Source organism: Anopheles marshallii, chromosome 3 (genome assembly GCF_943734725.1).
Source record: "Anopheles marshallii chromosome 3, idAnoMarsDA_429_01, whole genome shotgun sequence".
NCBI classification, from domain to species: Eukaryota; Metazoa; Arthropoda; class Insecta; order Diptera; family Culicidae; genus Anopheles; species Anopheles marshallii.
This window is the reverse complement of record NC_071327.1, coordinates 18454626-18475993: the sequence shown is the minus strand read 5'-3', so window position 1 is coordinate 18475993 and position 21368 is coordinate 18454626. Positions and strand designations below refer to the sequence as shown.

Sequence of the window (21368 nt, the reverse complement as noted above, 5' to 3'; positions counted from 1 at the left end):
CACCCCAAATGACTACTTTGATGAATTTACACTACGATTATGTTTGGTTTATCGCCCGCAAGTTGTGTTAGCGCTTTTTACTCCACAAAACACTGCACTGTTTGACCGGTCCCAGCAATCGAACGATATATAAACAAACCCCGGTGAAAAATATCTCACAATTGAAACGTTCTTTCAACATCGTGTTTTCTTCTTGTAATTTTTGAAAGCAGCGCTCTTCAAATCGTATGTTTATATTTAACTGATTCTAGAACGAACGTTTAAAGTTAAATGATTGATTGCAGATTAAAATTTGCAAGCATTTTTAATAAATTGAAATTCATCATCGTCCGTAATGAACCTTGATCCATGTGCTACAGGACAACGCAAAATGGTTTATTCGCGACGCAATGAGCACTTCCGGCGTTGCGAATGACCTCGACCTACTTTTTGGTCAATTTCAGGCATCTTTACATACTAGACCCGCATGAGATGCCTTTGCTGATTCATTGATATGAGAAATATAAAAGTTTTACTAGTCTTGAGACGGGACCTAACGAATCAGTCCTCAAGACGTTCTTTGTCATCAATCCGATATATTGGAATGATTTACAGGCATTAGGCAAGCGAAAGGGTAGTACCAATGCCTGACAGAAACAATAATAATTTATTTGGTTCTCAAGCATCTCATGCTTTTGTCTAACAATTTTACAAAGGTATCTTTATTGGGAGATTCGAGACATGAACACAAAGCATCACTTTACCACGAGCTACGACTCATACTCAGCCATCGCACACTTCCAGGCGTACACGTGCGGATAGGACGCCTGGTCAACGTCGATCAGTTTCAACACATTCCAAACGTCCGTGTCGGGCTGGGTTGGCAACGGCCCGGAAATGAACACCGCATAACCCTCGTTGTCCTCCTCCACACTCTGGTCCATCAATCCGTCGTCCGGTGTTCCAGCGCTGTTCAGCTTCTGCAGCAGTGTCGCGGCCTCAGGACTGTTTCCATTGTGATCCTTTCGCACCACCTTGGGGCTGGATGGTGGCGTGAAGAACATGTCTTCCTGCTCGTTTTCCGAATCACTGCAGCTATAGTATCGTTCATCCTCCTCGAACGATCCATCCGGTGTAAGTTCACGCCCAGTTCCGGCACTGCGATATGTGTGGAAGTCAACCACTACATTCGTCGGCACGGATTCCGACGATGACGGTGTGCGAATCGCTCGTTTTTCACGCCGTTTGTTCATTCGCTCCAGTATACCTTTGCCAGCGATGTGCGTCGGTCCATCGGTGCGGCAGTTGCATGGCAGAATGTGTGCATTATCCTCCCAGAGCGTTTTCCAGTTCCGCTCTGCTTCATCGCCAAAGTCAAAGGGAGCAACCGTCGAAGGATTGTCGGAAAATTGTAACAGAAACTTTGCGACACATTTTGCGGTTTCGTTCAACGAATCGCTGCGCAGCAAAGGTTTCCACATGTTGGACGACTTCGCATCTCCGTTACGGTTCTGTGGCACATTCGCAACGATTAAGTACGAAAATAGAGCATGTACTTTGGAAAAATTAATCATCCGAAATGCCGCGTCGTTACGATAGTTCTCCAGCAGCTTCTCCAGCTGTCGGATCTGGGCTTGGAACGTTTCACCGACAGACTCGTCGGAACTCTTCGTTATCGGTTTCAGTACACTATTTACCAAACGTGTGCCAAAGACGTGCAATGAATTCAAAAGGCAGCGATACGGGTTAGATACGGCCGTTCTTTGCAACTCATCGGCCATATTGAGGTGCATCTTTTGGGTCGATTCACAAATCATGTTCATCACCTCGTTAAACGAACGTTCCTTTTGGCACGTCGAATTTCCATCGCTTTCGGCTATGCTTTCCGCTTCCAGCACACCCTCCTGCTGTTTTTTCTTTTGTGCTAGGTACTGCTCCAGCATCGTCAAACCCGTCTCATCCGCGATGTTACAGAATGTGCCCAAAAAGCTCCAGTACTCCTTCCAACCGACCTGCTCCTTCTCGGCCAACATACGCCCGACCGTTTCGAGCCCTTTGGTCGGGTCTGTGATGCGTATGGAACGTTCCTTGAACGAGGGTGACTCCGTCACGTTCGCTTTCTCGTACGTCGTCTGCGTTTCCTCGCATACGTAGCTAAAGTTGGCAGCGTCCGCGTCATTGCCACAGTACGAATCTTCCGTATCGATGCTATCGTTCGCTAGATGATTGCGGTACGAGAAGAACAGTCGATTGGGCGTATACGGAACAGACATTCGTAAGTGATTGCCGTTGTCGTCGGGGATTAATTTTTCCAACTGCTCCAGGCTTTCGTCCAGGCTTGAATCGACGAGCGTGTTATTGTTGTTACGTTGCTCCTGTGCGCCGTCTTGTTCCTCTTCCAGCCTGCCATCGAACGAACGGTTCGCAAACAGCCGCCGAGCGGCGGCCTTGATCGGAGTCGAACTTTTTCTCATCTCCGACAGCTTGCTATCGCTCTGCACCATTGCCGCTCCGAGAATCTTCAATCTGGGTGGCGTTTTCCAACGCTTACAAAACCGTAGCGCCTTTTCCTGATCCATCGGACCAGCGTACGCTTTAATTTCCCGACGGGCGTTCAATTTGTCCCTCGATTCATCCAGCTTGGGCAGTCCGGTCGGTGAGAACGGTTCACCCACGGTGGGCGGTATGCTGTTGTCTTCCGTGCGAATCACCGGAACAAAAAAGTTTTCCTTCAACAGCGCGTAGATAGCATCCCGTATTTCGATCGTGTTGTTAGCTTGCTTGGCCCGGCTGCAGATAATTTCCCGCGGATACAACCCGTCCGCGTTTGGCTTCACCTGGCACTGCGGGAAGGCAATCAGTTCCTTCACTACATCCACCCAGCCCAGTTTGGCGGCAAAATGGAGTGGCGTTTCGTTCCGGCATTTATCCGGTGTGTTTAGATACAGGTCGAGCAGTATGGCAGTAACCTCATCGGTCGAGGATGTGCGTTGTCCGTGCAGCAGCTCAATGTAGGCTGGATTCTCTATCGTTTGCAGTATCAGTCGGCATATGTCGCTCCGTCCTTCAATAGCTGTGATGTGCAGGGCGTTGTACCGGGGGCCCTCCTTAAGGATGGTTGGTGTGTCACCTGAGCTGATAAGATAGCGTGGATTTTGCTGAACCATTGTGCGCACTTCTTCGATGTTGTTGGCTTCGATTAGCTTCCGGAACGCTACCAGCTTCTGGCTCGATGGGGCGACGAATGGTGACTTCGGTACCTTACGCTCGGCGGTCGGTATCGGACTACCGGGTGCTGTTGGTAAATGAAAAGCGAACACGTGCATTACTTTGATTACGACAGAGTGTTCTGCACTCAGGATCGCAAACGAACGTGACCTACCTGCTAGAGCAGCACCACCACCAACAGTAGCCGCTCCCTCAGATGGTCCATGCAGGTAAAAGTAGACCGCTTCTTCGCTCGTGGAAAATGCTTTCATTCGGGCATCTTTGTGCAGCTTCAATGCACCCAGTGCTTCGATTTTATTGTTGTAGAAGCTTTTGATCGCTACAAGAAGCGGACAAATCAGTACACATTTTGAACCACAACGGTCAATCCGCAAACCTTACCGAAGTTGGACGTGTTGTTGGGTATGAAAATGGCGTAGTACTCCATGGCTGTACAGACCGTAGCGTCATCCAGTTTGTACCGTTTGTGCGAAACTACCTAAAACCCAACGCGTACCACAAACCTTTGGGTCGGTATTGAGCGTGGCTATTACAATAGAGAGGCACTATTTCCTGGAATATGGGTGCCGGTTTTACACAGAAGATAATTAAACGAATCGCAAGACACAGCTAGACACAAACCGGACAGACAGACACAAATACACTTTGTTCTCGCTATACGCAGTACACGCGGATTTTGAAATTTGACAATGCATTGCATCTATTGCGTTGGGTTTATTTCTCCACACTTCAAATATCAAATTTCCGCACCAATGCTTTCCCATTATGTGTTTTAAAAGGGGTTTTTTAATTGCAACTTTATTGTTATAAATAATAAATGTGTAAATCTCCAATATTAAAGCTACAATCTTATAGCGGAATGCACAATTTAAATATTGAACTCCTTAAGACGAAGTATAAACGATGTGACAACCATCATTTCAGAACGCATTTACCGCGTATCTTCAACACAGACTGTTCTCCGAATTGCAAAACAAAGTCCAGAAGTTGCGCACGTTATCGACCGTGAATTTGTGTTAATTTTATTGAAACGATATCCTCAAATTCTATCGATTGCAGCCAGAAAATGTCTCTGCCATATAACGTGCGTGCGCTGAGCAAGCGAATCCTGCTGAACAAATGGTAAATGTCCCGGACAAGAAATTTCGTCTGTCGTGAAGTGTGCGATAATGGTTGTTGTTTTTTTCTCCCCTCTCTTGTAGCTACAGCAACACTTTACACTGGCGTTCGTTTGCAAGCGAAACCTCCGGTGGGCGGGCAAGCGACCCCGACGGGACCACAATTAATGTGCCCTCGAAAGACGTCGTCACACCACTCCCGCCTCTGTCGCATCCCATTCCCAACCTGCCACCGGTACAGTACGCCCGGCCGGGAGATCAGAGTAATGTCACGCAAGTCACACGGCTCAGCAACGGACTACGGGTAGCGTCCGAGAATCGGTTCGGACAGTTCTGCACAGTCGGCGTGGTGATTGATTCTGGGCCACGGTACGAATTGGCATACCCGAGCGGCATTTCCCACTTCCTGGAGAAGCTTGCCTTTCAGTCGACCTCCGAGTACGGGGAGCGTGATGTAATCTTCCGGGAGCTTGAGCGACACGGTGGAATTTGTGACTGTCAGAGCACTAGGGACACGTTCGTGTACGCGGCCAGCGCGGACAGTAGAGGTTTGGAATCGGTGACGCGCATTCTGTCGGAGGTCGTACTCCGTCCGCAGCTATCGATAGACGAGGTAGAGCTAGCCCGGCAAGCGGTACAGTTTGATCTGGAAACTCTCGGCATGCGTCCGGAACAGGAACCGATTGTGATGGACATGGTGCATGCAGCCGCCTATCGTGACAATACGCTAGGTTTTCCCAAACTGTGTCCTTCCGAGAATGTTCCCAAGATCGATCGTGACACGCTGCTGTCTTACCTAAGCCTACATCACACCCCGGAACGGATGGTACTAGCCGGTGTTGGCGTTCCGCACGATGAGCTAGTCCGACTGGCAGAACGCTACTTTGTGCAGGGTTCGGCCACATGGGAAAACGAAAAAAGCGCTTCGCCCCATCCGAAAGGTGTGGACACATCTGTGGCACAGTACACCGGTGGATCGAAGGTGGAAGAATGTGCCATCCCGGTGTACGCGGCTGTAGGTCTCCCGGAGTTAGCGCACGTTGTGATTGGATTGAAGGGATGCTCCCATCAGGACAAAGATTTCATTGCTGCCTGCGTCCTTAACATGATGATGGGCGGTGGTGGATCGTTTTCGGCCGGTGGCCCTGGCAAGGGCATGTACACGCGCCTCTACACGAACGTGCTCAATCGGTACCATTGGATGTACAGTGCAACCGCGTACAACCATGCGTACGGTGATACAGGTTTGTTCTGCATTCATGCCACCGCACCACCGACACACGTCCGCAGCCTGGTGGAGGTCATCACTCGAGAACTGTACACGATGCAGGCCCGGCCCGGTGATCAGGAATTGCGACGAGCCAAGACACAGCTACAGTCGATGCTGTTAATGAACCTGGAGGCGAGACCGGTCGTGTTTGAGGACATCGGCCGCCAGGTACTGGCGACAGGTGAACGTCGCAGACCGGAGCATTTTATTCAAGAAATTGGTAAGCATTTTCGTACGCAAAGCAACGCATCATCTAATGGATGTGCTTTCATTTGTAGAGAAAATCACCGCTGAAGATGTGCAAAACGTTGCACGGAATATGCTCGCATCTGCTCCAGCAATGGCCGCCCGCGGGGAAATTAAGGGCATTCCGGAGGTGAAGGATATTCACGCGGCCCTCTCAAACGAAGGACGGTTTCCGGGCAATCGGCGGTTGACGCTATTTCGATAAAGACGCCTGGGGCAAAAATGAATGATAATTACAGCGACAACCTATATATTATGCCTAGATGAAATTCTTAGATGTACCGAAGACGTTTTTGTTGATGCTGCTTTCCAATTTTAGCTAGTGTTTATAATATACCAGTGTCGGCTATCGACAGGAGATGCCTTTTTTTGTTGTAGGCGATGATTGAGAATTGGAAATAAAATATCCTTTTAGACTATACCGTGATGGAGGTGCTCAATTGTACTTCCTTCTGTAGCACACGATCCCGGCCGATGATCAAATCAGCAGAACATTAAATCGACGAAACCTGAAAGAAGAATCGACGAAACCTGCACGTGTTTCTTTTTAGCGTCTTTTTAATCCAGTCGAGTCATCTGGGCGCAAACTGTCAGCTGTGCCAATGTAAACAAACAACAATTTGTGGGACTTCTGTTCTGGGAGAAATACGTCAGCTGGGCGCACACAAGCTCCCAACTCCCTTTGATCGACCATTATCCTTGCACAGCTGCATGCTTCTGCGTACGATCGCATCACGCGCGATGCCATTCTACGCGGTTGCCAAAGGACGCCAAGTGGGTATTTTCGCAACGTGGTAAGCAGTGTATTTGTTGCAAACATCAGCTTCGTGAATGATAACACCTTGCTTGTTTTTCTAGGCCCGAATGCCAGGCTCAGGTGAATGGATTTACCGGTGCTCGATTCAAAAAGTTTACCACAAAAGCGGAAGCGCAACAGTTCATTACAACTCACGCAGGTAGCGGTGACAATACAGGCAGTGTTCTCACTGCAAACAAGCAGCCTTCAACGAACTGGAAGGGTAAACGAAGTGCTTCTAGCAGTTCAACGTTTGCATCATGTAGTAAGCAAGCGAAAAAGACCATTCTGCTCGAGGAGGTACCAGTTCCGGTACGCAAAAAGGTCCAGTACGGAGAGCATAACTTTTTGCAGGACAACGATGGATTTGTGCACGTGTACACGGATGGATCGTGTGAGGGCAATGGGACAGCACAAGCAGCCGCCGGTGTTGGAGTGTACTTTGACGAAGGGCATGCATTGTAAGGCGAAATGGTTCCATTCGGTTATTTCCAAAGAAATGTTCTACATACACAATTTTGATTTCGTAGGAACACATCCAAACCCGTGAGCGGGCGGGCCACGAACAATTGCGGCGAAATACAGGCTGCCTCTTTGGCAATCCGGATCGCCCGTGAGCAAGGCATTCAGCAGCTTCAAATCAACACCGATTCAAAGTTTTTGATCGATTCTATCACCAAGTGGATTTCGGGATGGAAACAGCGCAACTGGACACTGGCCAGCGGTGGTCCGGTGAAGAACAAGACTGACTTCATGGAACTTGACCGCGAACTACGTACGGGCGGTATGAAAATTAAGTGGAATCACGTCGATGCACACTGTGGCATTCTGGGTAACGAGCGGGCGGATCAGCTAGCCCGCAAGGGATCCGAAATGTATCGGAACCAACGACGCTAGGATGGTAGTCGTGTTATTTATATAGTTTTGTTTGATTTTTAAAACAGAATAAAGATTGTCAATATTCTTTGTAACTGAAAACGAAAATGTACAAAATTAACCGGTGGTATCGTCCAACATGTCGGAAACTTTCACGGCGTACACTGTGGCCCTCTACAACCCCACTAGCTTTCCAGAGAATTCCCATACCGCCGCAGGAAGTACCATAATTCGATCGTAGGTCGTTGATGATTATTATCTGATAATCAAGGCATGTTTGGAGGCTATGACTATAATAAGCATATTGCTTGAGTTCGCACAACACCTAGAATATAAAAATATTAATAAGAATAAAATAAACTAGAGACCAAGCATAAACATAACCGATCCGTCCATCAGCTATGTCCTTCAGACCACCAGCCAGGCCAAACTCCTCTTTTATAGAAGCGTTGTCGATGTGTTCAACGCTTCCAATGTTTCCAATAAAAGAAATCTTTTCCAGATGTCGGGTGATCACCAGGATCATCGATGCAGATGTGATCGAACTTGGGTCCGAACAAAAATGTTCGTTGAAATGTGATCTTTCTTTGTTGTTTCTTCTACCATTAAGCTTGTATGTGCTTCGTTTTTTTATATTTTAACACATTGTTGCGAGGGAAAGTAGTAGTAGTGGTCTTCGAAGTGACGAAAGGCAGACGAAGTGTAGAAGCGTTCCAAAAATCATGCCCCCAACATTAAAACCCATTCAAATAGCGGGCATTTACGGACGTAGGGCCATACATAATGTTGTCACGTATTCCAACAACTTGGCCGCAGAGCATGGGAAAGAATTGTCGATGGCAACGCGTGAAACCACCCAGAACCAGAAACACAGCAGGCCACGTGCAAGCAAATTGCGAACCGCTACATGCCATACTCGAAACGAAAAAGCCAACGCGTCTCAACATGCTCAGACAAGCAACGATCAGATTACGGACGCAGCAACTCAAGACTGTTTCCGATCCAAGCAGCCCTTTGCTGGGTTGGGAACAAAACATCGTTGCATTTAGTTCCAGCAGGAGAGTTGAGAGATTTAGACTTATGTGAAATACAAATTATTTTTCATGTTTTACCACAACATGATGCTTTTACTGGGAGAAAAAAAGAAAGAAACATAAAAACACGTTAAGATGCCCCTAATCCCAACACCAAAACAATGGCCTCCGATTGTTGGATCAAAACTGCGTAGAACCAATCTTTTCTACTGTACTACGCCGAATTTCGATTGGTTCTGTGATGTTTATTACCGAAAAAAATAGGATTTCTGGAAAACCAACATCACGAACGGATCTTTTAGAAGAGCAGCTCGAAGGACATAGGACGATCTATTCTATTGTCTTTCGTCTTTTCAATCCTTTGCTACCAATTCGTTGTAATAGTAATACAGATAATTACCCGCAAGCACAATGAACCTTCGCTTTATAATAAGGATGAAATCGTTATTGCCTTGTGTTGGTTAACTTTGCAAGGCGTTTTCGCTTAAATTCTAATAACCTTCTCTGCGCCAAGAGCCTATTATGATAGGATAATGTTTTGCTTTCTTCTCTTCGCGTTCGCACTACACTGCGTTTCAAAATGATATTCCTACTCGGATGAAGATAATCCACTTTTTTTCATTGGATAAAAAAATCCCATAATGCCACGAGATTTTGTTAAATTAAATTAGATTGAATTCAATACCTTATCGGAAAATGTCTCGACTTTCGTTGAAATTTTTTATGCCTCTGCTAAGAGTTGGTTGAATCTCATCCGGATCTTCTGTCCTTATCCGGACAGTTATCGTTTCAATATGCTACACTTTCGTGACGTAGGTTTCCACGTCTCGAGAACACTAGTAGGAAGTTTGAGTAACAATTTGTAACAATAATCGGGTAGAAACTCAACTTCAATAAAAAATCCTTTGGAATGAACTAAGGACTTAAATGGCCTTTCCTTTCTATGGCCTTACCATGGGACATTTTCCGTCAACACGCCCAGAATTCATTTGGTTATAAATTTAATTAATTTTAAAATGAATGCAACATACCCGGTGCAGCTTTAACTTTGGAACGCAGTGTGTTTCTGAGGCGCAACAGTTTATTATCGAACACGTGTTAGTATTGGTGAGAGCGGTGGTACAAGAAATTCGAAGCACAGTTCTTCTACCAGTTCAATGGTAGCAACCGTTCGATCAAGTATCAAGCAAGTGGAGTAATCTTTCGTTGGAGCAAATATCATCTATCCTGATTCGCGTAAAATGGCCAACTACCGAGGACACAGCTTCCAGCGGGACAAGGATGGATATGTGCAGGTGTACACGGATGGTTCGTGCGAGGGCAACGGAACATCACGAGCGGCCGCCGGTATAGGGGTGTACTTCGACGAAGGACATGCATTGTAAGGATAACTGGTGGTGCATTTTAGTGGTTTCTAAGCATGTAATGATTAGCACACGCCATTTTCCTTTTTTTTTTTACGCAGGAATACTTCCAAGCCGGTGAGCGGACGGGCCACGAACAACTGTGGCGAAATTCAGGCCGCTTCTTCAGCCATCAAGACTGCTCGTGAGAACGGCGTTCAGCGTCTGGCCATCAACACCGATTCAAAGTTTTTGATCGATTCTGCTACCAAGTGGATGCCGGGATGGAAGGAGCGCGACTGGACACTGGCCAACGGTGGTCCGGTGAAGAATAAAGCCGACTTCCAGGAGCTTGATCGCGAGCTGCGTACGGGCAATATACAGGTCAAGTGGAATCACGTCGATGCACACCGTGGCAATCTGGGTAACGAGCGGGCGGATCAGCTGGCTCGCAAGGGTTCCGAAATGTATCGGAACCAGCGACGTTAGGAGGTTCGAAACCGAATTAGAAATATGTATCGTTTTGTCGGGTTCTTTATGAAATAAACATACACACGAAACGCTATGAGAAAGTGTAATTAAATTTTATTAAATAGCGCATTTTCACCCTTGCTGTTTTCGCTTTTCTGAGTCGAATGCTCGTGGTTCCAGTTTTTATTTTCTTCCATTATTTAGCTTACTATTAAACGTTACTAATTATTACTTATCAATGCATGTGTTTTCTTCTTGTTCTTACTACTTCTTGTATGACGTTCTTTGTTGCGAGAATGAGATCCCGTGCAGGTTCAGTGCCGGGATTTATTAAGGTATTAAGGGATTTATTCCATACTTTGCGGGCTATCCAATTTATATGCTTAAAACAGCACATCTTGTTTCATTTAATGCGAAAAAGCGTTCATGGTTTTGGTGACTTAAGGTTTTACACACAGCTTCTACCTGTGTTTGCTCTTGAACCATTGCCATCTTAATATTTTTGTTCGATTTGTATCTTTCTCTTTTTGCTACATGTTTTGCTTGGTTTTACTTGTTTGATTATTCAAAGTTTTTATATCTATACTTTACTTTTCCCTGCACACTTTTTGATCTATCTTGCTATGTCACCGGTCTGGCACAAGTCTCTTATTGTTGGTTTTTCGCGGTTTTTTGTCCCTTTAGTAGTCTTTCCAGGCTGAGAGTAAAGGGCGTTAGATTAGAATAAGAAAAGCAGCCGATAAAGATGCGTTTCAAAAAGGTAGTGCTTGGATCACCCAGAGAATAAATTGCAAAATGCTGAAATCATCTAAAATAGATCCCGTGAGGAAAATGAACAGAGGTTCTAAATGTGAACAAGCCCGACATATGGTTACCCTTTCATTGATGGTCACTGAGCAGCATAACATACCAAGGGCAGCCACGTAAAGCGGTAGATCATTCTGGAAAACCGGACGCATCGTGGATGAGATGTAATCCGCATCGGCAGACAGGACTCGAAGGCATCGAGAACCCCAACTCGTACCGCAAGCAAGCGATTGACGTCGGAACAAAGCTTAACATCAGATAGAAAATACCAGTGTTTTAATTCAAAACCTATCCCACGCATCATTATATAATAAATTAGTCCAACATGTGCGCCCCACATCCAACCTTGTCCGGTGACTTCATATTCTGCCCCTTTATGATGGTTAACAATAATACCCGGAGGAAGCTTTCATTCGAGGTGATTCAATTTTCAATGGGTTGAAGAATTTATCGTACAATCTTCCTGATTCCTGATAGAACTTATTGTAACGTCGATATTTTGCTACTGAATTGGAAAACGCAATTTACTCTCATTGCAATGCAACGTGTACCTTTTGTTTATATTCCTTCCTTTTTGGCTTGTTTTACATTTGTTCCATTTATTTCCTGCAATTCCTGTTTTTTTTTTTAATGTTCGAGTAAGTATATCCACACCTTTCGATCGATTTAAAACACGAACGTCGTTGTTGCCGCTTCCACGTGCTGTAGTCGTTTTAAAGTATGCCCATAACATTTACTAAAAATCCGAAACACCCCTGTGTGGCCCGAAACACGTGCGCATCACCTGTTTTCCTCCTTTTGGTTTTTTATGTGTGTTTTTGATAACAAACTGGTCCTCCTAGTGTGTGCCTCATATTATTATGGGATATAAATTTATCGTACGATTTAGGGGCAGCTTAAAATATGCAACACGGCACACCGGGCGTACGCGGGGGGTGTTGTGATGGTACGGTTAAGTAAGAATCCTCTCTTGATCGTTCCGTTAGATTTTTGCTAAGAGATTCTTCTTTTGCTGCGTTAAATGCTAATAGTTTATGTCCACCTTCCGCCGCAATGGATTTGGTTTTCGATTTCGCTTTGTTTACTATCATCAAATATTTGTATTGATGCTCGGAACAAAATGCATTAAAACACCATCATTGCACTGCTTTCCAACCCTTTTTTCGTATTGCGCACGCTTGTTTGCTGGAGCGTATTGTTCAGTGTTGCCAAATTTACCTTTTTTTTAATCTGGTTTACTATGCTTATGTCTTACTACCTCATTTCTGCTAGTAATAGTTTGCTGATTCCGTGTGTGTGTTTTTGTTGTGTGTTTGGCTTGTTTTTCGTTCGCTGCGCACTGGCTCTTACTTATTAAAGCTGGTTTAATTATGTAATAATTGGTTTTGTTTGTTATAATTATCCGTAATTTTTTCGCGTCCCAAACATTATTACATTGCTTACATTAGACAGAGTTCGCTTGTATTGGTAGATATGTTGAATGGTATGTGTGCATTTCTGGTTAGACTGTCCTACTAATGGATGTGGTTGCTCCTGTAACACGTGTGATTCAAATTGCCATTACCAGGGATCCCTTATGTATCTTTTCTGGACCTGATAGCTTCCTCCATTGAAAGGGCTCTGAAATGTGCCCTGCTTAGTGGTCCACCATTCGTCTAGGTAAGCCAAAATATGGCTGGGGGTATGAATTGCACCATTTAAGAAGCCATTCGTTCGCAATGCGTTTCCGCATTTTGGGGCCTCTTGAGTATTGAACCATGCAAAGGGCATTAGTCGTGTGAAATAAGAGCCACGCGTGACTAATTACTGACTGTCGGTGCCTGCAAATTTGCCTCCCAGCCATTGGTCATTTGATACAACAGTTTTGAACACTTCTTGGGGCCGAGTTCGAGTTTAAGCATTTGGTGTGCATGATTAAATTGTCAAGCGTGTATAAATAAGGACGAAAAACACTGGACCCTTCGTTTAGTGCATGGGAACACAAAACAGACAACAAAAAATACCAGGCAAACTATACAAACAGCGCAAACCTAAATCCCTAGCAGAAACTTCACCGACGCACCGATCGCCAGGAAAACGGTGCTAGGTCGGTGCTTTCCCACACGGAATTTGCGTTCAGAGTGTGCTGTGTGGACGGTACCAATCAATAATATTATGTATCACAGGAAACCGGTAAACCTGTCGCCTATCGCCAAAAAAGTCGTACTACAGCAACAATATGCTTACGTGGTGTATGCTGGTCTCGTAACCAGGAATGGATCTTGCGGACGATCATTGACTAGACAAATATTACTTATGCTGCTGCACAGCGTACGCAAGCAAAACCAATCCCCGTTTCTTCTTGCAGCGCTTCTCATTACATTAGAAACCGTCCGAAAAAAAACGTTACAATCTATCTATATATTCTATCGCAACTTGAAGTTAATATCGCAAACAAAGCCAAATATTAAACAAAGCTATATCGAGGAAAGCCTGTGTTTCTGTGATTGTCCGAAAGCAATAGAATGGATACGAAAAAAAAAACAATGTGTAATAGAACAATCCGAAACGACCGGAACAAAAGTATGATTTACTGCACATTACAAACCCGGTAAGGATTAACCAGCAGTTTGAGTATTTTAAGAAAAAATCATCCCTTTTCAATTCCAGACACTTCACCGGTTCGCAAGATCTTGTGGCGTGGGAAAAAGGGGAAAATGAACATGAAAGCGGTGAAATCGTTTAAAATGATTGTCAATTAATCGGTGTACCAAGGATCCTGTTCGGATCAGATGTGTGTATATATATATATAGATGAGATGATTCTTTACTGTGATGTAAGCATGGTAAGCATTGAAACATATTTACGTACCGATATCTATACACAGAAGATCTAAAACATTAGCGATACTATCCCAATGCGATCTTTAAAACGATAGACTAATTTACTTGTGCGACTTATCATCGTTACAAACGCTCTTCCTTTCTAGTCTTTTGTTTTAGCTTTCCTTTGTTTGCTTTTTGGCGCATATCTACCTGAAAATGCTTGAAGCCATTTGTTTGAATCGACAATCTGCATTGTTTAAACATTTTGTAACTGAAACAAAACCAACAAATGTACGTGTGTTTTGGCTAATTGTAAAGCAAATTCAGCATAAATTTACTCGAATGCCTTCCAATTGCATTTCATAGTTCTCCTTTCATACTTTTCACCGTGCCGGTCAATGAGTGAACGATCACGAATCACGGTTTTCTATCACGCCCGTTCGCACACATTCGTACACGTATTCATCCCATTTGCTTATTATAGTCTAAATAAACGCGTATCGCGTTTTACACGTATAATGCTGCCTTAATTCGCTAGTGTTTGAGTAAACGAGTTCAGTATAACCAAAGCGTACAACGTATATACAAAGCATATACAGGTTATGGTAAGAACTAAGCGCCCTAAACATTAGAAAACCCATTCAAATTGTGCGGCCAATTATATACATGCACAAGCCGCGAAAATGATAAACGGTTGACGCACAGCACACAACGGGAAGGACGAAAATAAGACGGCACAAGTTTAGGTTCACGACCAGAAAGAAGAAAAGGAAAAAAACAACATACACCCGCACATTATCCTTACTCTAAAAAACCTTGGCCATTCGATTGTTTTGATCACAACTGCACAGAATCAATCTGTTCTACTGAAATATGCCGCATTTCGATTCGGTACCATGCCACCGAATTGTCGCGAGAAATCCTATCTATTGCGTTGCCACAACTTTACCCTTCTTTAGTTCATTCTACTATCATCTAGAACTCAACAAATCAAACCAAGCATAAACATTGAGTACTCGTCGATAGTACACGCACCTGCAAATGTCTAGAGCAAATTAGTTGAAAGCACTATGAACCTCCGTTTTCTAAAGGGGAATCGTTTACTGTAAAAACTAAGCGCGACAAACTGTTATCAAAACTAATCCTTCCCATGGTTTTAAGCTGATCGTTTGTAAAGTAATGTGTGCTACGTTCATGAATATTTGCATTCGATTGTGCTTGGAACGTATATACAAATCCCTGGACCAGCACTCGCTATAATGTACTGGCGCACATCACACAAGTGACGGAAATTTGTTTGCTGCGTTGCCTCGTTAATCCTCTTGCGCAAATAATACTTATTTCCAGGTAGGACGATTTTCGTCTAACGCTCTGGCAAACCTTTCCTACGATCTTTTCCCACACTATGCCTATTTCCTTAGGAAATTTTTCATTTAACATGCTGCGCTACAATTTACGACGCTTTCACGACAGGAATCGTATTGCGTATTGGAAAATTGTAGGGAAAGCAAATGCTGCAAACTAAAGAAATTCGAGAAAATGCCAAAAAGGATCGACTTGCTGCATGGCGCACATAAAACATCTACCTTACAGCATCATCAACATCCGCGTGCGAACTTTAATCCTCAGTAAACGGGTGCTCCGAGGTATCGCTTATGTTTTTACGTCGATTTTCCAGTATCTTGGTCGCTTGCTCGAGCGTTTCCAGGTAGTACAGGTTGGCCAGTTCCTGGTTGGAGTAGTTACTTTCGTCGTACCCGAACGTCATGCCGAGGATGATGTTGAATGCGCACGTGTCGTATTCGTGGCATCCCGAGTATCGATACAGCGGTTTCTTGTTGTACTTGCAGCCACCTGTTTGAGCTCCTACAAGAAAAAGCATTGTAAAGTTATTTAAACTTTCCATACAACATTCACACAAACACCTACCAATTGGATGCAGGCACTCCAAGGTTAGCGCACAGCGTACCCATGGCAGCAGCACCTTGTCGTTCACTGTCGCACTATCTCTGAAGAACAGGAACTCGAGCGACATCATCGGCAGAAAGTAGAAGTTATCGACCGCAATCTCGAAGTATTCGAACATCTTCGGATGGGTCCGGCTAGTGACGGGTTGTTTCGTAGCACAGCCGAGCACACCGGAGCTACTGTTTTCTGCCCGCAACCGCACATCTTCGAACTCTCGCACCGTATTGCTACCCTTCAGCCGTACGCTGTTCTCCGTGAATAGGATCAGCTTCGACCGTGCCAACGCATCGTGGATGATGATTGGACGGAACGCGTGCATACTTCGGTCGGTCACATGGGCCGGCAGCTTACTCAGATCGTACGGTATCACAGTGCAGTGTGTGGTCGAGGTACTGTTGCAGGCACCCTGCAGTATGTGCAGATCCGACTCGGCCAGCCCGAGATCGTACACCAGCAGGGGCTGGGCGGGAAGTTTCATAGCGACATTCTGGACGTACAGCAGCGCGGACGCGATGTCACCGGGCAGGGCGTACGTGACGATGGTGAAATTTGCCCGCTGGCTTGCATTGTAGAGCGGTTGCGTGAAGCCGAGCTGGGCGAGATATTTTGGATCGACTTCTGGCCGTGGATCGGTGTTGGATTCACGGAGATTTTTCTACAAAAAAAAAAAAGCGAAAAAGAAAGGTCAGACATGAGCAAACGAATCCAATGGATCAGACTCCTGCTTCCAACGTTTACCTTAAAGTTGCGAAACTGCTGATGCGTCTGGGTGACGATGTTTTTCAACGAATCATTCTGCTGACCGGCGGAACCAAACAGGATGGTCATACAAGTGATCATAATCACGCACGTCAGTATCAGCAGGAATGGTTTCGTTCTCATGGTTTCAGTTTTTCACACCTATTGCGATTGCCGTAGTTGTCTTATCCTATTATTCTGTAGCAGAGGTGTGTAGTTCCCAAAGGAAATGCTTTCTTCAAGCACGGGTAAGACAGAGACCTTCCTAGTTTTTTTAATGATGCTCCCCGAATGTGGCCAACTCGGGCCCAGCGAACGGATACTACACACCGATCCAGGGTTGGTGAAGATGGACATGCAAATAAACGAAAAGAGAAAAATGAATCAACGGATAATTAAACCAACATTTACTCAGTATATCAGTATGTAAACAACATTAATGATAAAGCACAACGCAAACTTCGACCGGGTATAAAAGGTGAGTTCGCATACAGGGTTTTACAATAGATAGGATATGGCGAGCCCAACTTACTGTATCGCTCAAGCGAATAAGATGAACGGCAAGATTAATAGTAAAAACTAAAAAAAACTTTACTGAATTGCAAAAACTGGATATGGAATCGCGTACACAATTTTTTGAATACCAAATCGGACCGGCAGTTTACGTATAGAAGGATTCAAGAGTTGACATTTACATTTCAGAATTTAACGACATTTCATACGGAAGCGATTTAGTAAAGTGTTTTGTGTCTCACTATCAATCTCACCGTCTTACGTTTTGCAGGAAGTTGAGCTCACCATATCCTATCTAACGTAAAACCCTGTAATGATGGAAATGGTTCAGTAATGCGTAATTCAGTAATCTCCTGTAATGCTTAAGTTGGCTTTACAGTTCGATTGTGGGCAGTTTGATTTATGTACGCATAATTCGTTAACCGTAAGAAATTGTCAGTTATGTCCCTCTCTTAGCTTAACGTTGCATTATGACTCATTAAGTGTTTAAAGCCATCAGTGTACGACATTCTCCCCATCGGCGACGTTAGTTGCGAGACGCATTTAATCACTGACTAGACTGGTCCAATTATGATGTACGTCCGGAGAGGATCGTGGAGAACAGAGTACAATTTCTTGAATCACGCAACGATAGCATGGGTGACTCCTCAAAGCAATTCCACTATAACGCACACATATAAATTGGTTAGAAACAATTTTACAAACAATTATGTTTATTTATTCACTAAAACGAGATAACGCCACACATCGTAAACCAAACGAAAGTAATTTTTAAATTTCCACTTACGACAATGAATGGCTCTTCAGTGCATTGAAACATTGTGCACTGATTATAGACCAGATGGTTGCATTGTACAACATTACCATTAATACCGTTTTGGGTCGGGGAGCATATCACAACAAACGGTCCCATTGGTCTGGTGTCCCATGTCGGCCGAGCCAGTCAATAGACACAGCCCGAACTATTGGAAAATTGAAGGTGCGTGTTTATCCGTCATCGGTTTCATCATATACACCCATGAGCTTGGCAAGCAATAGACCGGTCCGCTGTTGGGCACCTCGCAGCCATCTATTAACGCTTTAGCAGGCGCATTGTGAGGTGACGGGCGGGAATTGTGGAAAGTGGATCCGGCATCGTGTCGGAAAACAGTGATTTAATGTAGCATTTCCCGGAGCGGTGGAAAACTGTGAACGCAGGACAGTAATGTTCCCGCCGATTCTGATTAGTGGTCGACTGATGAGATCGAGGGAAGGCAGATATGTGATAAGGTTGACTACAGGCGACAGGAATGTAATGCTAGAAGCGGGCAGAATACCAATATTTTATCGATAATTGTTATCTCTTGGGGATGGTTTTTTCTTTATGCATATGATTAGATTTACGATAAATTTAGATACATGTCTAAATTAAACAACGCTCGTTTAGGAAGCTTTCCACCCACAACGGACGGCACACACAATAAATTAAATTATGTTCAACAGCTCACCCAAATCCACCCAACAGTCCGCCCAGTCGACACTTGACTCTCCGCGTCGCCCGTGATACGATATGCTCATTAAATGATAAAGTTTATTAGTGGAAATAAAAACTTCACGGTCTCCCATACCGATGCAAATCGTGCCTCGCACCGATGACCTCGTGCACCTGCGTTCTTCTCGGTGTGGATTTTGCAGGGTTTTGCAATACATTAAGGATGCACCGAGCACAATACACTTATGATCGTAATACACGATGATTTCTTGTCTGGGTTATTTTCTTCTTCTTCTTCTGGTCTGGGTTATTTTCTGTCTACTCGCGTTTGACAGATATTGGCCAGCCCGAAAAAATGACATTCGGCATTTCAACAGTGATACTTTATTCGATTAGATGTGAATAAACCATGCTTTTTGTTTTAGAAATAAATTAATGACAGATAAACCCTTCTTTCTAGCTTCACTTAATGACACGTTCCAGATGGATCTTTGCATCAAAGTGTGGATTTTGACAGATCACCCAATGACAGACCAGCCAAAAAGCCATCGTGTAATATGGTTTTTTTTAACTTTAATGACTTTAGAAATATTGAAAATACAATCGAAATGGCAGCTTTAAATCGTTTTTCTGTATAAATTTTGAGTCTGTGATTTTAAACGTATATTATTAATTTAATGACAGTCTTGCAAGTCAAGTAAGTTAAATTAAGGATGATTTAAAAATGAAACAAAATTGGACTTGCCTGGCTGAATAACACTTCAGAAGGATCTAATCTGGTTACAACTCACAGCACGTTCGATTTTTTGACAGATGCCGTCCTAAGAAACAAGTTTTGTAACTAAAGATATAATAGAACCCTAATGGGGAACCCTGTACTTTATAGTGGTGTTGTTTCACCCTGCCAACCACGGTGATGGTGTTGGCTCACTGATGATGTACTCACTACTGCCCGCTTGTAATTGATACAAGGGCCCCCGGTTCTATGCCTTACAGCAGTCTGAGGGGTAATTAAATGGCAGTTAATTCTAACCAACCCAGTGTGGCCTGTGCAAGTGCGTCGCATTCTCTCAATATTGTTCTTTGTGCGATGTACGACATCGTTAAAATAGCAACCAAAAAGTTTATTATCAATTGTAAGGGCGAGTGTGTTTGCAGTAATGGCACAACTTGACAACATTTCCATAACCTCTCGGCGAACGATTGTACTGCTTGTCTGGTGTTGGTAATGCAAAATGAACCCGTATGCACCAGAGCTGACTGATAAAAAGCGAACAGAAAGCGTAAACAGACAGGGATTCCTACAGCATTGCATCACTATTCAAGGAATTCAACTTGCAAACCAGTATTGGCCCCCGGGCGTAGAACGATAAGGGTGCAAAAGCAAATAAAAAAAATCAAAGAGTTTAACGCGATACGGTATTGTATCGGATTTACCGTTCGTGGGGTATCCCAATGTTGGGTCTGGCATTGCGGGAATCGCCATCAGGTGCTGGTCGCAAAATAACACCCTTCGCACCTGATAGCTCTGCCGCGTTTATTGACTTTTTATCGTACACAACAAACGGATCTGTTCTCTTAAAGGCAATTGGGGGTGAAGCATTGAATTCGCTTATCGGAGAGCCGTAAAGGGAAAGGGCATAGTGGAGCCAAAAAAAAAAGTAACACATTTTAAAACATGTGTTTGCTTCCGAAAGCTTCTTATCTTTAAACTTTGTTTGCCGAGATGTTGGACGCCTACCATTCGAGGCTTCTTTTCCCCAATGCTGTACCACCGATATAAATCTAAAACGCTACCGGCAAAATGCTCGCAGACGATAACGTCAGCGCATTCCACCCCAAAACGGTGGATAAATTGTGCAATTTGTTTGCCAAAAAAAAACACAACAAACTCTTTTTCGCAAGAATTTATCCCTCATCTGGGTGTGGTGATGAGAATTCCGTTCCGAACCTACTAGGATCGTACCGTTCCGTCTGTGGAACGATCGAACCTAGGTGTTTAAAAACGTACAAAGAAGGTTTTCTGGTCCTGCATGTTTTGTTCGTCTTGCGAAGATTATAACCAAGGTCTCAAGGAGCAATATAGAATTCGATGCATAGCAAATGTCATGTCCCGGCATTTTGATCCCAATTTTTAACGTTTTCATCATCTCATCAGCTCTCATAGATCATCTTCTTAATCGACACAACAACCTCGAAAAGCGTAGCTGCCATTTCTGGCTTTCTTTGACTTTATTTCCCGTAGTCCGGTCAGTCCTTTGCTACCACCAAGGAAATGGCACACTCTTCAATCTAGCGCTAGAGAGGGACATCCGCGACTCGGAGGTGGAAACTTCGGACACCATCTTCTATAAGTCAATCCAGATCCTGGTATGCGCTGATGACATAGACATCATTGGTTAACGCCTCTCCTAAGTAGCGAATGCTTATCAAAGGATTGAGCTGGAGGCAGAAAACCTCGGGTTGGAGATTAATGAGGCAAAAACTAAGTTGATGGTTGCACCACCACCGGCCCTTCTAACACATCCTAACTTACGCAGGGGTGACGTACAAATAGGTGAGCGCTCTTTAAAAATCATCCCAAAATTTTCCTTATCTTTGGTCAAAGGTCAACACCGACAACAGCATTGATGTTGAGATATGCACTAGAGTGATGTCTGCCAATCTGAAACTTCTGCGGAATCTTATCAACTCAAAAGACCTGT

At 44.3% G+C, this 21368-nt stretch overlaps 5 protein-coding genes across 6 annotated transcripts; 3 read left to right on the top strand and 2 right to left on the bottom strand.

Annotated features, from left to right (window-relative positions):
• Positions 1-749: 749 nt before the first annotated feature.
• LOC128713739 (ankyrin repeat and LEM domain-containing protein 2 homolog) lies at positions 750-3634 on the bottom strand. Its single transcript, XM_053808606.1, has 3 exons — positions 3589-3634; positions 3362-3526; positions 750-3274 (listed from the first exon to the last, which is right to left on the bottom strand). The coding sequence occupies exons 1-3, from the start codon at positions 3632-3634 to the stop codon at positions 750-752; spliced, it is 2736 nt and encodes a 911-aa protein (XP_053664581.1).
• Positions 3635-4273: 639 nt separating this feature from the next.
• On the top strand, positions 4274-6046 carry LOC128713641 (mitochondrial-processing peptidase subunit alpha). Of its 2 annotated transcripts, none has more exons than XM_053808504.1 (3): positions 4274-4329; positions 4416-5815; positions 5874-6046. In XM_053808504.1, exons 1-3 carry the CDS (start codon positions 4274-4276, stop codon positions 6044-6046), a joined length of 1629 nt encoding a protein of 542 aa, XP_053664479.1. The 2 variants fall into 2 exon arrangements, with proteins under 2 accessions (XP_053664479.1, XP_053664478.1); XM_053808503.1 differs by having other exon boundaries at positions 4410-5815.
• Positions 6047-6552: 506 nt separating this feature from the next.
• On the top strand, positions 6553-7534 carry LOC128712304 (ribonuclease H1-like). Its single transcript, XM_053807200.1, has 3 exons — positions 6553-6635; positions 6700-7098; positions 7168-7534. Exons 1-3 carry the CDS (start codon positions 6553-6555, stop codon positions 7532-7534), a joined length of 849 nt encoding a protein of 282 aa, XP_053663175.1.
• A 2254-nt stretch (positions 7535-9788) lies between these two features.
• LOC128712303 (ribonuclease H1-like) lies at positions 9789-10379 on the top strand. Its single transcript, XM_053807199.1, has 2 exons — positions 9789-9928; positions 10013-10379. The coding sequence occupies exons 1-2, from the start codon at positions 9789-9791 to the stop codon at positions 10377-10379; spliced, it is 507 nt and encodes a 168-aa protein (XP_053663174.1).
• A 5212-nt stretch (positions 10380-15591) lies between these two features.
• On the bottom strand, positions 15592-16823 carry LOC128713894 (uncharacterized). Its single transcript, XM_053808765.1, has 3 exons — positions 16680-16823; positions 15903-16596; positions 15592-15839 (listed from the first exon to the last, which is right to left on the bottom strand). Exons 1-3 carry the CDS (start codon positions 16821-16823, stop codon positions 15592-15594), a joined length of 1086 nt encoding a protein of 361 aa, XP_053664740.1.
• Between the last annotated feature and the right edge of the window lie 4545 nt (positions 16824-21368).